Source organism: Schistocerca piceifrons, chromosome X, assembly GCF_021461385.2.
Source record: "Schistocerca piceifrons isolate TAMUIC-IGC-003096 chromosome X, iqSchPice1.1, whole genome shotgun sequence".
NCBI classification, from domain to species: domain Eukaryota; kingdom Metazoa; phylum Arthropoda; class Insecta; order Orthoptera; family Acrididae; genus Schistocerca; species Schistocerca piceifrons.
In genome coordinates this window covers 707,086,151-707,101,693 of record NC_060149.1, presented here as the reverse complement: position 1 = coordinate 707,101,693, position 15,543 = coordinate 707,086,151, and the positions used below count along the sequence as shown (strand labels likewise).

The window sequence follows — 15,543 nt, the reverse complement described above, 5'->3', positions numbered from 1 at the left end:
CCAAGGGCATCCAGTAAGGCCTGCGTCTGCTGATTCTGTAAGCGATAAAATTCGGACAGTACATCTGGAGATGGTGATGAAGCCATTACACAAGTAGATCAGAGCAGTATAGTTACGAACACGGTGTGGCCTTGTCGCCAAATGTTGTGGGTTGGCAAGAGAGCCAACCCGGTACTACTAGAGGAAGCCGAAAGGCACGCGTTTTAGCTCACGCAGGCTGGCATGAGGTCTGGACCAGGACAAGGAAATGAGACTTAGAAAAAACTGACGTAGCTGGTGGAATACTTAACTTTAATCCATAAATGGTGAACGTCGCTCTTGACGGTACATGTTTTACAGTATCGATAGTAACTGGTAATGGCGCCTTGCTAGGTCGTAGCAAATGACATAGCTGAAGGCTATGCTAACTATCGTTTCGGCAAATGAGAGCGTATTTTGTCAGTGAACCATCACTAGCGAAGTCGGTTGAACAACTGGGGCGAGTGCTAGGAAGTGTCTCTAGACCTGCTGTGTGGCGGCGCTCGGTCTGCAATCACTGATAGTGGCGACATGCGGGTCCGACAAGTGTCTCTAGACCTGCTGTGTGGCGGCGCTCGGTCTGCAATCACTGATAGTGGCGACATGCGGGTCCGACATATACTACGGACCGCGGCCGATTTAAAGGCTACCACCTAGCAAGTGTGGTGTCTGGCGGTGACACCACATGGAGTTCATGAGAATCGAAAGTATTTAGCTTGAGCTGGTGTGTCAGTACAATGTAGGTGGCTGGGACAATGTAGCCATGCAGGTTATATGTGCATTCTGTTCGATCTGAAAGCTCAGAAATGTTCTCAGCCTTATTTATGTGACAATCAATGACTCAATGCCACAGATACATGGTGAGTTTTACCTTTACTCCTTCCATTATGTATAATCCAGTCTGCCACAGTAGCTGAGTGGTCAGTGTAGGTGGCTGCCAGGCAGAGGACCTGGGTTCAATTACCAGTACTGCCAATGATTTTTTCTTGGTAATGGGTGCACTCAGCTTCGTGATGCCAAGTGAGGAGCTACTTGGCCGAATGGTAGTGACTTCATGGTTTCAAAAGTCTGCAAAACGGCCGGGAGAGCCGTGTGCTGACATAACCACCCTCCATACCACATCTGCATGATGCCACAAGGCAGGAGATGACATGGCAGTCAATAGACATTCATTGGCTCTTTGTGGCCTGAATGAGGAACTTGTTAAATTATGTATATTCCACCAGGGACTTTCCTTTAATGTGTTTGAAATAATACAGAGCTGGAGCAGACTAGCACAGCTCCTGCACAGTGATATGCTAAATCATGAAATGACCCAAAGGCTTGCTGCTTGTCAGTGATGATAAGAATCTTAGAGCAGTAGGCTAAAGTGGGCCGAAGCGTTATAAATGTGAATCTGAAGGAACAGAACTAAACTAATGGAGCAACTTAATTTGATCTCGAACCACATTTAGTCACTTGTATGTTGCAGTTAATGGGTGCTCAACACATGTAGTCACTCGTTTGGACTTTACAGTGTTCCATTCAGTAATGTTTGAGGTAATCTGTTGTTTGACCATCTTTAGTTGCAAATGACAGTATCTGTTCACATCCACAGGCCCACAAGGGGGACCGATGAGCAGTCTTCTAACAGCTGAGGTTTATGAATCAGGACAGTGGAAGTGCTATGTCTGCTGTATTGGCAGAAAGTGATGCTGTCAGACCCAGTTTCACTCTTTATATCTACATCCACAACCACATTCTGCAAATCATTGTGATGTGCATGGTGGTGGGTACTTCCCACATTATCAGTTATTATAGCTTCTTCCTGTTCCATTCACATATGGAATGTTGGAGGAATGTTTGCATCAATACCTCTGTGTATGCTGTAACAGTGTAGTCTTGTTTTTGCAATTCTCATGGGAGTGATACAGAGGTAGTTTTAGTATATTCCTGGATTCCTCACTTAAAGTTGGTTGTAGAAACTTTGTAAGTAGGCGGTCCCAGGATAGTTTATGACATTATTCAAGCATCCCTTAGTTCAGTTTTTTCAGCATATCCATGATGCCGTCCCATGTCCCAAACAAATGTGTGACTATGCCTGCTACTCTTATTTTTATATACTAAATATCACCTGTTAGTGTTATTTGATATGGGCCCTACACTGTGGAGATGTATTCTAGGATGGGTCACATAAGTATTTTGCAAGCAAACTCATGTATGAGCATATTTAATTTCCCTAGTATTCTACCAATAAACTGAAGTCTGCCACCTGTTCTACCTATGACTGAACCTTTGTGGTAATTCCATTTCATATTCCTGCAAAGTGTTACACCCAGGTCTTCGTATGAGTTAACCAGCTCCAGTTGTTACCCATTGATACTGTAGTCATAGGACACTACATTTTGCATGACACTACCTCTTTATCTAGTTTGTTGATTATATAATTTTTTCTACTTGTTTTAGTTGCCCTTTCTACTTTGATAATCACTGCTGCTGCAACTGCCTCATAATCATTATCAATTTCATTGTGCACGCCATGTTTGGGTATGATTGTAGATGAATGTGAGTGAAAATGGCAGAGAGTAAGTGTAATTTTAAATGAAATTATATCTTAGGCATTTTTTTGTTTTAACTTGATGTCCAACCTTGAAACTGACTTTTGCCCAAACAGACTCACACGCAGTTTCAATTTTGATCTTGGTGTATTATAGTTTCTTGTCTAATGGGACAAATATACCACAGCTATTTCCCATTAGTCTATCCTTTTGATATACACTTAATTTTTTCTAAACATCTCACTGCTACCAATCTTGGGTTTTAACCAGCTTTCTGTATTTAGTATTTTGAAAACTCCATTGCTTTCACAAGCACTTCAGACTCTGACACTTCATTGTGAATGCTTCAATAGTTTATCTCTAGGATTTTAATTCTGTCACCTGTAAGTTCCTAAGTTAGTAGGATGGATATGGTGTGTGTGCACAAGAGGAGTTGGCCACAGTCCGGAAGCAGCTGGGGGCTATTATCGCCACTGTCAGCCATCTGCAGGCTGCTACCTCAGGATATGGTGGCAGCAGAGAAAGTGGCATGATGCATGGACACCTCAGGTGTCTCTTGTTTTGCCCACAGGCTTTGCTGTTGGGGCTCATTTTGGGGTCTGCGTTCACTGCAGGGTGAGTGATGGGTTGTTACACGGTCACATCGCTTGAAGCAGAGCATGAATGTGGAGGCTGGCTGTCTGGCCTCGTACATTCACTCTGTGACTGGACAGGTGGTCACTCCTTCATTGAGGTCTGAGCAGGCACACAGACGGAGGGCTGTACTGGTTATCAGAAGCTCCAATGTTAGGTGCATTATGGAAAATCCCTAGATAGTGTCCAGGACTGGAAATAATGCCATTGTGCCTTCAGTGTGTTTGCTGGGGAGGCCTCATCTGAGATGTGGAGGAGCCCTGCTTTTGGCTATTGAAGGTAAAGGATGCAGCAGTCTGAAAGTTGTTGCTCATATTGACACCAGTGACACCTGTCCCTTAGGTTCTGAGGCCATACTGTGTTCATATGGGCAGCTGGTGGAAGTGGTGAAGACTGCTGGCCTCACTCACTGCTAGCAAGCAGAGCTCGCATTGTGCAGCATTGTACACAGAGTTGATCAACTTCCTTTGGTTTGGAGCCAAGTGAACAGTCTCAGCCAGAAGCTCTGTTGATTCTGTGAAGATCATGGCTGCTGATTTCTGGACATATGCTATGGAGTGGAGAGTTGTATTACTCCTCTTGATAGGCCAGGAATGCACCACACATAAGAAGTAGCTACTCAGGTAGCAGAGTATTTGTGAAGTACACATGGTGGTTTTTTAGGCTAAGCAGTAGTTTGAGGTCCTCCGATGAATGTGTGCCAGTTGATAAGCAGAGAGCAAAATCAGATTGTGTACAAAGTAGACACACTTTGACTTTCAAAATTTTAACAATAAATTGGCAAAGTATGCGAAGCAAATTTTCTGTTCTTACTGCCCTCCAGGAAAGTTGTTTGCACTAAAATTTAAAATTATTCACAGAACCAAGGGCTGGCTGAAACCAAAGTAGAAAGTCCAAAATATTTAGCAAGGTGTGGAATTATATTGAAAATATAGATTAATTGCCATTGAAGAGGGAGTGTTCATTGCTGTCAGTGAAAATATTATGTCTATTGAGGTCAAAATTAAGTCTGAGTGTGAAGTTATCTGGACATGAGTAGAAGGCCATGGTGAACTCAAATCAATTATCAGATGTGTTAACTGGCCATCTAATTCTGCCATAACAATTGTAGAATTATTCAAGGAAAGTCTACACTCAGTAGCACAGAAATAGCCAGAACAATTGGTATTAGTTGACAACAACTCTAATCAACCAAATACAGAGTGGGACATATATGGATTCACTGCAGCTGGTACAAGCAGACAGTGTTGTGAAGTCCTTTTGAACACATTTTCTGAAAACTACCATGAACAACCAGTTGGACAACCCACACACAATGGAAATATTTTAGACCTTGTAACTATAAACAGACCTGAAATTATTGGCAGTGTCAGTATAGAAACAGGGACTAGTGATCATAATGTCATCATTGTGTTGATGGCTGGAAGAGTATTTACACTAGAAAAAGTAGATAAGCAGTTGTTAGCATCCCACTAAGACAATGAATGGACATCGTTCACTTCCAGTATGATGGATATAAAGGAACTATGGCCAAAATTTAAACTAATTATAAATCATGTTTTGGAGACACAAGTGGATTAAGGATGGAAACACCCTCCATGATTTAATGATCAAATTCGGAAAATGCTGAGGAAACAGAGACTGCTGTGCTCTTGGATTAAAAAAGAACACAGAAATGTTGAGAGACAAAAGTTAGTAGAAATCTTTGCATCTCTAAAAAGATCAATCCACAAAGCATACAACAATTTCCATCATCATTCTTTACTGGAAGATCTTGCTGGGAACCCAAGAAAATGCTGGTCATACATAAAATCACTAAGCAAGTCAAAGGGTTCTATCCATTCATTGATCATTCTGGTGTGGCAATGGAAGACAGTAAAAGGAAAGTTGAAGTTTTAAATTTCACATTTAAGAAATCATTCACACAGGAGGATGATACAAGCATACTATTATTTGACTGTCACACAGACTCCCATATGGATGACATAGTAATAGGCACTTCTGGCATAGAGAAGCAACTGAAAGAGTTGAAAGTGAGTCCCCAGCTCCAGATGGGATCCTACTTTGGTTTTACAGAGAATACTCTACGACTGTGGCCCCTTACTTAGCTTGCATTTATCACAAATCTCTTGCCCAGCGCGAAGTCCCAAGTGACTGGAAAAGTGCACAGGCAAATTCCTGTGTGTAAGAAGGGTAAAAAAAAACAGACCTGCAAAATTACAGACCAATATCCTTAACATTGGTTTGCTACGGAATTCTTGAACACATTCTTATTTTGAATACATTAAATTTCCATGAGATGGAAGGGCTTTTGTGCACATATCAACATGGGTTCAGAAAGTATCGCTCATGCAAAAGTCAGTTTGCCCTTTTCTCACATGATATCATACATACCATGTATGCAGGGCAGCAGGCAATTTCCATATTCATAGACTTCCAGAAACTATTTGACTTGGTGCCTCGCTGCAGACTGTTAACAAAATTACAAGCATATGGTATATGTTTCCAGATATGTGAGTGGCTCAAAGTCTTTTTGAGTTGTAGAACCCAATACATTGTCCTCAATGGGGAGGGTTCATCACATACAACAGTAGTGTCTTGAGCACCCCATGGAAGTTTGATGAGACCGCTCTTATGCTCAATATAGATAAATGATCTGACGGACATGGTGAACAGCAATTTATGGTTGTTTGTTGATGACACTGGTGTGTCATTGAGTGACTGTAGGAGGATACAAGATTACTTAGACAGAATTTGTAGTTGGTGTGATGAATGGCAGCGCACTCTACATGCAGAAAAACAGAAATTAATTTAGATGAGTAGGAAAAAAATCCTGTAATGTTTGAATGCAGCATTAGTAATGTACTGATTGACACAATCATATCAATTAAATAACGAGGCGTAATGTTGCATGGTGATACACAATGGGATGATATTGTCAGGTTGGCAGTAGGGAAAGCGAGTGCTCCACTTCATTTTATTGGGAGAATTTTGGGAAACTGTGGCTCTTATACACTACTGGCCGTTAAAATTGCTACACCAAGAAGAAATGCAGATGATAAATGGGTATTTATTGGACAAATATATTATACTAGAACTGACATGTGATTACATTTTCACGCAATCTAGGTACATAGATCCTGAGAAATCAGTACCCAGAACAACCACCTCTGGCCGTAATAACGGCCTCAATACGTCTGGGCAGTGAGTCAAACAGAGCTTGGATGGCGTGTACAGGTACAGCTGCCCATGCAGCTTCAACACGATACCACAGTTCATCAAGAGTAGTGACTGGCGTATTGTGATGAGCCAGTTGCTCATCCACCATTGACCAGATGTTTTCAATTGGTGAGAGATCTGGAGAATGTGCTGGCCAGGGCAGCAGTCAAACATTTTCTGTATCCCGAAATGCCCGTACAGAACCTGCAACATGCGGTCGTGCATTATCGTGCTGAAATGTAGGGTTTAGCAGGGATCGAATGAAGGGTAGAGCCACGGGTCGTAACACATCTGAAATGTAACGTCCACTGTTCAAAGTGCCGTCAGTGCGAACAAGAGGTGACCGAGACATGTAACCAATGGCACCCCATACCATCACGCTGGGTGAAACACCAGTATGCGATGATGAATACACACTTCCAATCTGCGTTCATCACGATGTCGCCAAATGCGGGTGAGACCATCATGATGGTGTAAACAGAAGCTGGATTCATCCAAAAAAATTACGTTTTGCCATTCGTGCACCCATTTTCATCATTGAGTACACCGTCACAGGCGCTCCTGTTTGTGATGCAGTGTCAAGGGTAACCGCAGCCTTGGTCTCCGAGCTGATAGTCCATGCTGCTGCAAACGTTGTCGAACTGTTCGTGCAGATGGTTGTTGTCTTCCAAATGTCCCCATCTGTTGACTCAGGGAGTGAGACATGGCTGCACGATCTGTTACAGCCATGCGGATAAGATGCCTGTCATCTCGACTGCTAGTGATATGAGGCCGTTGGGACCCAGCACGGCATTCCGTATTACCCTCCTGAACCCACTGATTTCATATACTGCTAACAGTCATTGGATCTCGACCAACGCGAGCAGCAATGTGGCGATACGATAAACCGCAATCGCGATAGGCTACTATCTGACCTTTATCAAAGTCGGAAATGTGATGGTAGGCATTTTTCCCCCTTACACGAGGCATCACAACAACGTTTCACCAGGCAACGCCAGTCAACTGCTGTTTGTGTATGAGAAATCGGTTGGAAACTCTCCTCATGTCAGCACGTTGTGGGTGTCGCCACCAGCGCCAACCTTGTGTGAATGCTCTGAAAAGCTAATCATTTTCATATCACAGCATCTTCTTACTGTCGGTTAAATTTCACGTCTGTAGCACGTCATCTTCGTGGTGTAGCAATTTTAATGGCCAGTAGTGTATGTACAAAGGAGATGTATTGAACACTAGTGTGACCCATTCTTGTGTACTGCTTAAGTGTTTGGGGTCCCTACCAAGTTGGATGAAGAGAAGACATCGAAGGCAATTCAGTGGTGTGCTGCTACGTTTGTTACTGGTACATTCAATCAGCACTTAAGTATTATGGTGATGCTACATGAATTCAGTTGGGAATCTATTGAGGAAAGACAACACTTTTCATGATGTGCTATTGCGGGAATTTTGAGAACCGGCATTTGAGGCTGACTGGAGATCGATTATACTGCCACCAGCATACATTTTGCATAAGGATCGTGAAGATAAGATGAGAGAAATTAGAACTCATTCAGAGGCATATAGATAGTCATTTTTCCCTCGCTATATTTGTGAGTGGAACAGGAAAGGAAATATCGTATGTGGTACCCTCTGCCATGTGTCCATGTAGTGGATTGCAAAGTGTGTATATAGATGTAATGGTCATTTCTTTGGATTTTACACTGATACGTTGGTGTCTCATACAGCTATTGTTGTATGCGTTGGATGGAGAGTCGCATAATCTGAAAAACCCCTCATATGCCCCCCTCCCCCCCCCCCCCCCCACACACACACGCACACAGCCACATACCTGGGTAGCAGCATCCGTAGTCCTCATTTGACCCATTTAGGGCATCCCAACAGGTCTCAATCCTATGCTGCAAGGACACTCAAAGTCTCTGTTTTGAGCCTTCTATTCTATTGCGAAATAATAATTTTGTCCAGTCAGTTGCAGCATCCTGGGATTTTCTGAGGCAGCTGTTGAAGGTAGCTTTGGAGGATGGCAGGGGCACTTGAAGTACTGAAAGGTGACTGTTGGCATTTGTGCAGGTGAAATGATGTACCTAAAACTAGAACTTTTATCTGTGATGTAGTGGAGTTTGCAAGTAGTGTGTGATCAACATCACTATGATATTTTCCGCCTTTTAGAGTGTAAAACAGATCTTATGAGTGCAGAATGGCGTAGATGTCGACAGTGATTTATGTGCTCACCAAACACTCACTTGATACGTAAAAGCATACTTGCGGCTTAAGCCGTAAAGATTATTTACTCATGAATGACAATATTGACTTGGTTACTTTTATCTTCAGTAAAATCTTAGTCAAGACACCTCTGGGTGGTTGTAGCTATGAAAATAGGTATTTAACAAATGCACACAACTTCAAAAGGCAAATATGTGAGGCCCACCTAAGTAGTTAATTTATGCAACAAGAGAAAGCTCTCTGGTATTAACTAAGATACTTCTACACCTGTACCCTGAAAATCACCTTACAATATATGACAGAGAGTTGCTTCTGGTACCACTAGCTTCTGCCCCCCCCCCCCCCTCCCCATTCCCTGTTCCATTCACAGATGGTGAGTGGGAAGAGTGTTTGTCAGTAAGCCTCTGTATTAGCTCCAAGTTCTCTGATTTTTCATTGTGGTCATTCTGTGAGCAGTATATGGGAGGAAGTAATATATCTTCCTGGAACATAATATCTCACAATTTCAATAGTGAACCTTTCTTCTGTGATGCACAGCTTTTCTCTTTTAATGTGTGCCGCTGGAAAAAAAGGGAAAAGGGAAAAAAAAAAAGTTTTGGCATGAACGCGACTCGAACCTCAGCAACTTTGTAATATCATTCCCCACAGAATTGCCTCATCACACTGAGCTAATGAAACAACTCCAGCACAGCACAGAATCCATGCTACCTGTTCTTGGCCACACTGCATGCAGTTACGGCGTTGCCAGAGCCTCATTTTTTAAAATCACATTTCTGTTAAACCTGTTGGCAGGGCTAGGTTTTTCTAGCTACACTGTTGTCTTGAGCTGGGATGAGGAATCACATGCCAACCAACAAGTGCAGCAATGTTTCTTCACCCCTGTATATTATAAATAGTAATGGTCTTATCACACTTCTTTGGCATAGTCCTGAAATTACCTTTACATGTGTCGATTTTGTCCCATTAAGAGCAACATATTGAATTCCATCTACAAGGAAGCCTTGAATCCAATCAAAATCTCATCCAGTACTTGGTAAACTCGTATTTTGTTCACTAGATGACAATGCAGAACTGTATGAACTGCCTTTCTGAAGGCCAGGGAAACAGCATCATTATGGATACCTATAATGATGCTCTGGATCTCATGAATGATGAACAGAGCTAGTTGATCTCTGTTCTTTCACGTAACACAGATAGCTCATCATGTCCCATTTATTTTCCGTGTCCTGAATACTTTCTTCAATATTTGTCATTCTAGCATTCAAATGATGATAGGAGTGTGGAACCGTATTACAATTTGTCCACAGTGAAACAATTGTGGAAGATAAAATTCATTATTTTGTCCTTCCTTGTGTCATCTTTCTTTTTTATGCCAGTATGACCACTGAACTATTCTGCATGTTATTTTGATCTGTTTAAAGAATTCATGTAAGAGCATAAGTTCTTAAATATGTGGGAAAGTTCTGGTAGAATGTAAATAATTAGGGCTAAAGGAGACCACCCACTGAAGTCGTTACATTCACACACACAGAAAAAAAACTAGCTAGCTTTCAGAAGAAATTCTTTGTTGAGCTAGAGAGAGAGAAAGAGAGAGAGAGATTTTTTTGTGTGTGTGTGTGTGTGTGTGTGTGTGTGTGTGTGTGTGTGTGTGTGTGTGTGTGTGTGGAGGGCAGGGAGGGCGCCATGCGCGTGCATGCATGGGTGTATATATAAACAAACAAAAGCACACACACACACACACACACACACACACACACACACACACACCTGTGTTCTTACATATTGCCAGCTGGATGCACAATGCCAGGATTGCATTTTGGCAGGTGGACTAGTGTTGGCTTAATAGAGATGGGAGAGGCAGGAAGAGGGATTGGGGTGGGTTGCTATTGGCTTGGAGTGAGGTATCAGGTTTGCTAGCTAGGAATCCAGTGAGAGAGGTGACAGGTGCATGGGTACTATAGCTGGTAGGGTGCAGCGCACGTGGAAGGTGATGTGGTTTGTGAAGGAGTGGCAAGACAGAGGATGTGTTGCCATCTGCATAGTTCAGAAAAGCTGGTGGTGGAATGAAGCCTCCAGGTGGTCCAGACTGTGAAGCAGCCATTGAAATCAAGCATGTTGTGCTCAGCTGCATGTTGTACAACTGAGTGGTCAACTTTGTTCCTGGTCACAGTTTGGCAGCAGCCATTCACTCTGGCGGACAGCTAGTGGGTTGTCACACCAGCATAAAAAGTTGTACAGTGATTGCAGCAGAGTTGGTACATGACATGGTTGCTAGCAGGGCACTGGTGGCCCTGCCTCTGATGGGATAGGATAAGCCTGTGCCAGGAACAGAGTAGGAAGTGCTGGGTGGGTGGATTGGACATATCTTGCACCTGTGTCTTCCACAGGGATGTAATCCCTGTGACCTTGTGTAGGGTGTGTGTGTGTGAAGGAATACCACTTTAGGAGTGGTGAAAGGGATCTTGGGTAGGATGTTCCTCATTTCTGGACATGATGATAGGTAATCAATCCCTGGTGAAGGATATGATTCAGCTTTTCCAGTCCAGGGAGTGCTCCCTTGTGTCTGGTTCTTGGTGGTGTTTTTATTTGAGCTTTTATGTATTTATTCTTTATGGCTGTGTTGCTGAGTAATTAATTATTTGAGAACTTAATCAGATTTATCAAAGCTGTGGGTAGAATTCACATGAAGATACAATCAGAGCAAAATGCCTCTAACTGATGATACTTCTGTTCACAATAAGTTATCAACATTGTGCATTTACATTCTGTTTTGTTTCACATGCATAAAATCAGACTACTACTCAGTGAAAGCTACAAAACATACCTGCAGTATGATCTTTGATGTTGTTAAAGCTTTAATGATGCCTAAAATTGTTTATATTTAATTTTCTGGTATAATGACTCAAAGTAAATTTAACTTGTATGTACAGTCATACATAGTATGTTCTGTTGTCCGGGATAGTGAAACTTTGAGAATTTGTATAATTATTTAATTATATGTCTTTGCATACTTGTTAGGTAAGACAGCTCTCTTCTCAAGTGATAGCACCCAAATGACTGGTTATTTTCTGTAAAATACACTCTTCTGCTTTGAAAAAAAAAATCAATGTTAAGACAATTAGATATTCAGTTAGTTTTATTCTGTCTCCATTTTCAGGGACCAAGAAAGAAACAGATTCTGAAATTAACTGGGATTCTCTGCTGGAAGCAGAATTCAATAAAAATTTAGCAAAAGGCAGAGATGCTTTTGAAGACAACTGGGTTGAGAAGCTCCACAATAATTCATTTCCTCTTACTATCCACCTGCCAGGAATAACAACCCAGCAGGGTCATTGTTCAACAAATACTTCAACAAATGATGGCACACCATATAGAAACATGCCATTTAAAGTAGCTCCTTTGGAAATGACAATTAATGTGAAGTGTTCATCACCATCTGAGGTATGTGAAAAATAAAATATTATTCTCGGCTATTATGCAGACACTATATCGTGGCAGTTTTATGAACTGTGGTTGTGCAAGATACTGGTAGAGGTCAAGCCTAAACTACCTCTGCCAACTGCAGCAAACAGTTGCACTGTAGCCATCGCCAAATTCTTTGTGTATTCCAGTTTAGTTTGTCTTGTGAATTGCTTGTTTTTTGGTGTATGATGGGATTCAAATGCAACTCTCACCACAACACAAGGAATTAGCGATCCCTATGACCATTAGTATTTCAGTTCTGCTTTTATGGAAGCACAGAATGCAGATGTAGGCTGGCAGCTGTGCGAGAGAGAGGCAGTCTAACTCATTTGTTTAAGGCCGTGGTCGACTGTGTCCCAATATACTATCCGCATAATACTGATGCAAGTAAATTTGTTTTTGGAATGTTGTTCATGAATTTTGTAGTGATAATGAGAGAATGTAAGTGAAAGATAGAGGAACACTATGTGATCAAAAGTATCCAGACACCTGGCTGAAACAAAAGTATCCAGACACCTGGCTGAAACTGACTTACAAGTTTGTGGTGCCCTCCATCAGTAATGTTGTAATTCAGTATGGTGTTGGCCCACCCTTAGCCTTGATGACAATTTGCACTCTCGCATGCATATGTTCAATCAGGTGCTGGAAGGTTTCTTGGGGAATGACAGCCCATTCTTCATGGGGAGCTGCACTGTGGAGAGGTATTGATGTCGTTCGGTGAGGTCTGGCATAAAGTTGGTATTCCAAAACATCCCAAAGGTGTTCTATAGGATTCAGTTCAGGATTATGTGCTGGACAGTCGCTTATAGGGATGTTATTGTTGTGTAACCACTCCGCCACAGGCCGTGCATTATGAACAGGTGCTCGAACGTGTTGAAAGATGCAGTCGCCATCCCCTAATTGCTCTTCAATAGTGGGAAGCAAGAAGGTGCTTAAAACATCAATGTAGGCCTGTGCTGTGATAGTGCCACGCAAAACAACAAGGAGTACAAGCCCTCCCCCCCCCCCCTCACCCCGCCCTCCCCCCCCCCCCCTCCCCTCCCCCTCACCCCCCCTCCCCCATGAAAAGCACAACCACAACATAACACCACTGCCTCCGAATTTTACTGTTGGCACCACATACACTGGCAGATGACATTCACTGGGCATTTGCCATACCCACACCCTGCCATCAGATGGCCACATTGTGTGCCGTGATTTGTCACTCCACACAATGTTTTTCCACTGTTCAATCATCCAGTGTTTACACTCCTCACACCAAGCGAGGTGTCATTTGGTATTTACTGGCATGATGTGTGGCATATGAACAGGTGCTTGACTGCGAAATCCAAGTTTTCTCACCTCCTGCCTAGCTGTAATAGTACTTGCAGTGGATCCTGATGCAGTTTGGAATTTCTGTGTGATGGTCTGGATAGATGTCTGCCTATTACACATTACAACCCTCTTCAACTGTCGGCAGTCTCTGTCAGTCAACAGACAAGGTTGCCCTGTACACTTTTGTGCTGTATGTGTCCCTTCACATTTCCATTTCACTATCACATTAGAAACAGCGGACCTAGGGATATTTAGGAGTGTGGAAATCTCGCATACAGACTTATGACACAAGTGACACCCAATCACCTGACTACGTCCGAAGTCCGTGAGTTCCACAGAGCTCCCCATTCTGCTCTCTCATGATGTCTAATGACTACTGAGGTCGCTGATATGGAGTACCTAGTAGTAGGTGTCAGCAGAATCCACCTAATATGAAAAACATATGTTTTTGGAGGTGTCCGGATACTTTTGATCACATGGTGTATATTTTTCTACAGATATTAAAGGAAAATAGATAAACATGTTTTCAGTTACTTACAAGTATAAGTAATATATAATTATTTCTCATGTTTCTGGAACCAAGCATTCCTTCTTTTGTGGTGGAGAGTTAGTTAGAGAAAGGGGAAGAGTAAAAACTTAAAAGAATTTGCAGGGAATCTCACTCAAAACTCTGGGTTGAGGTTAAGAAAGTGGAATAAGCAGTTCTCTAAATTAGTTATACAGAAAACAGATGAAATTAGAAAACCATTAAACTCTTAAGAAATATTGCGAATGAACTGTGAAGATGAGGATTGTTGTGGTACTGGTATGTAAAGTTTGAGGTACTACAGCTTCTCCAGTGGTAGTAAATGTTCGCCGTTAGTTGTGGTGCTAGTCCGTGGAGGTATGCAAGCCTACACACGCAGTTTACAATCATGAGTAATTGAATTAAAGGTAGGTGTGGTGTCTGGTGTGTTACCTATGATGGAGTAAACACTTCACAAATATCCAGTTAGATCTTGATAAGGTTCCAGAGTGCCTCAAATGTTGATAACTTGTGTTAAATGTTTGGAAATATAAAATTTTGCACTTCACAGAATACAGAAATTTATCATCATTTGACTATAATATCAATGAGTCACATGAAGAATCAGTTAACTTATAAAAATAATGTGATGGATGTTTCTGGAACCAAGCATTCCTTCTTTTGTGGTAGAGACTAAATAAATATAAATAAATATAAAAACAAAGATGAGGTGACTTACCGAACGAAAGCGCTGGAAGGTCGATAGACACACAAACAAACACAAACATACACACAAAATTCAAGCTTTCGCAACAAACTGTTGCCTCATCAGGAAAGAGGGAAGGAGAGGGGAAGACGAAAGGAAGTGGGTTTTAAGGGAGAGGGTAAGGAGTCATTCCAATCCCGGGAGCGGAAAGACTTACCTTAGGGGGAAAAAAGGACAGGTATACACTCGCACACACGCACATATCCATCCACACATACAGACACAAGCAGAAATATGTCATCTTTGTTTTTATATATAATTTTTCCCACGTGTAATGTTTCCTTCTATTATATAAATATAAATAAAGTGTAACAGCTTGTGGGGACGTGAAATGGACTGATCTAGTGGGCTTAGTCATAGGTAAAACAGTGGCAGACTCAGTTCATTGGTAGGATACTGCAAAAAATGCTGTCACTCTACAAATGGTACACGTTACAGAACACTCATGCATCCCATCGTGGAAAACTGCCAAAGTGTGTGTGATGCATACAGACTAAAACAAACAGGGAATATTAAATGTATGCAAAAAGTTCAGCAAGTAGGGTCACAGGTGTGTCTGACTCTCAAGAGAGAATCCCAAAATGCTTAAAAATGTGAAATGGCAGTTAGATGTGAAGTATCCTGTGAAAGCCCGCATACAAAGCTTCGAGATACAGTATTAAGGAAAGAATGTAAGCATATTCTATGATACTCTATGTATCCCTCACAAATGGACCAGAATGACAAGATTAGACTGATCACGGCTCATAAGGGCTTGTTTAGTCATCCTCCCATGTTCCTTATGCAAGTGGAATGGGAAGAAACCCTATATGTGGTACGATGGGTAGTACTCCCTGCCAAATGATTCACACAGAGGACTTGAATGTGGTGTCAAA

General features: G+C 42.0%; 1 protein-coding gene across 1 annotated transcript in view; it reads left to right on the top strand.

The window, feature by feature from the left end:
* The window catches only part of LOC124722046 (Hermansky-Pudlak syndrome 3 protein), a 166,455-nt gene that overhangs the window by 40,835 nt on the left and 110,077 nt on the right, over nt 1-15,543 (top strand). The window contains exon 5 of the mRNA XM_047247236.1: nt 11,779-12,062. Within this exon, the coding sequence (XP_047103192.1) occupies nt 11,779-12,062 (284 nt within the window). The remainder of the gene's footprint in view (nt 1-11,778; nt 12,063-15,543) is intronic.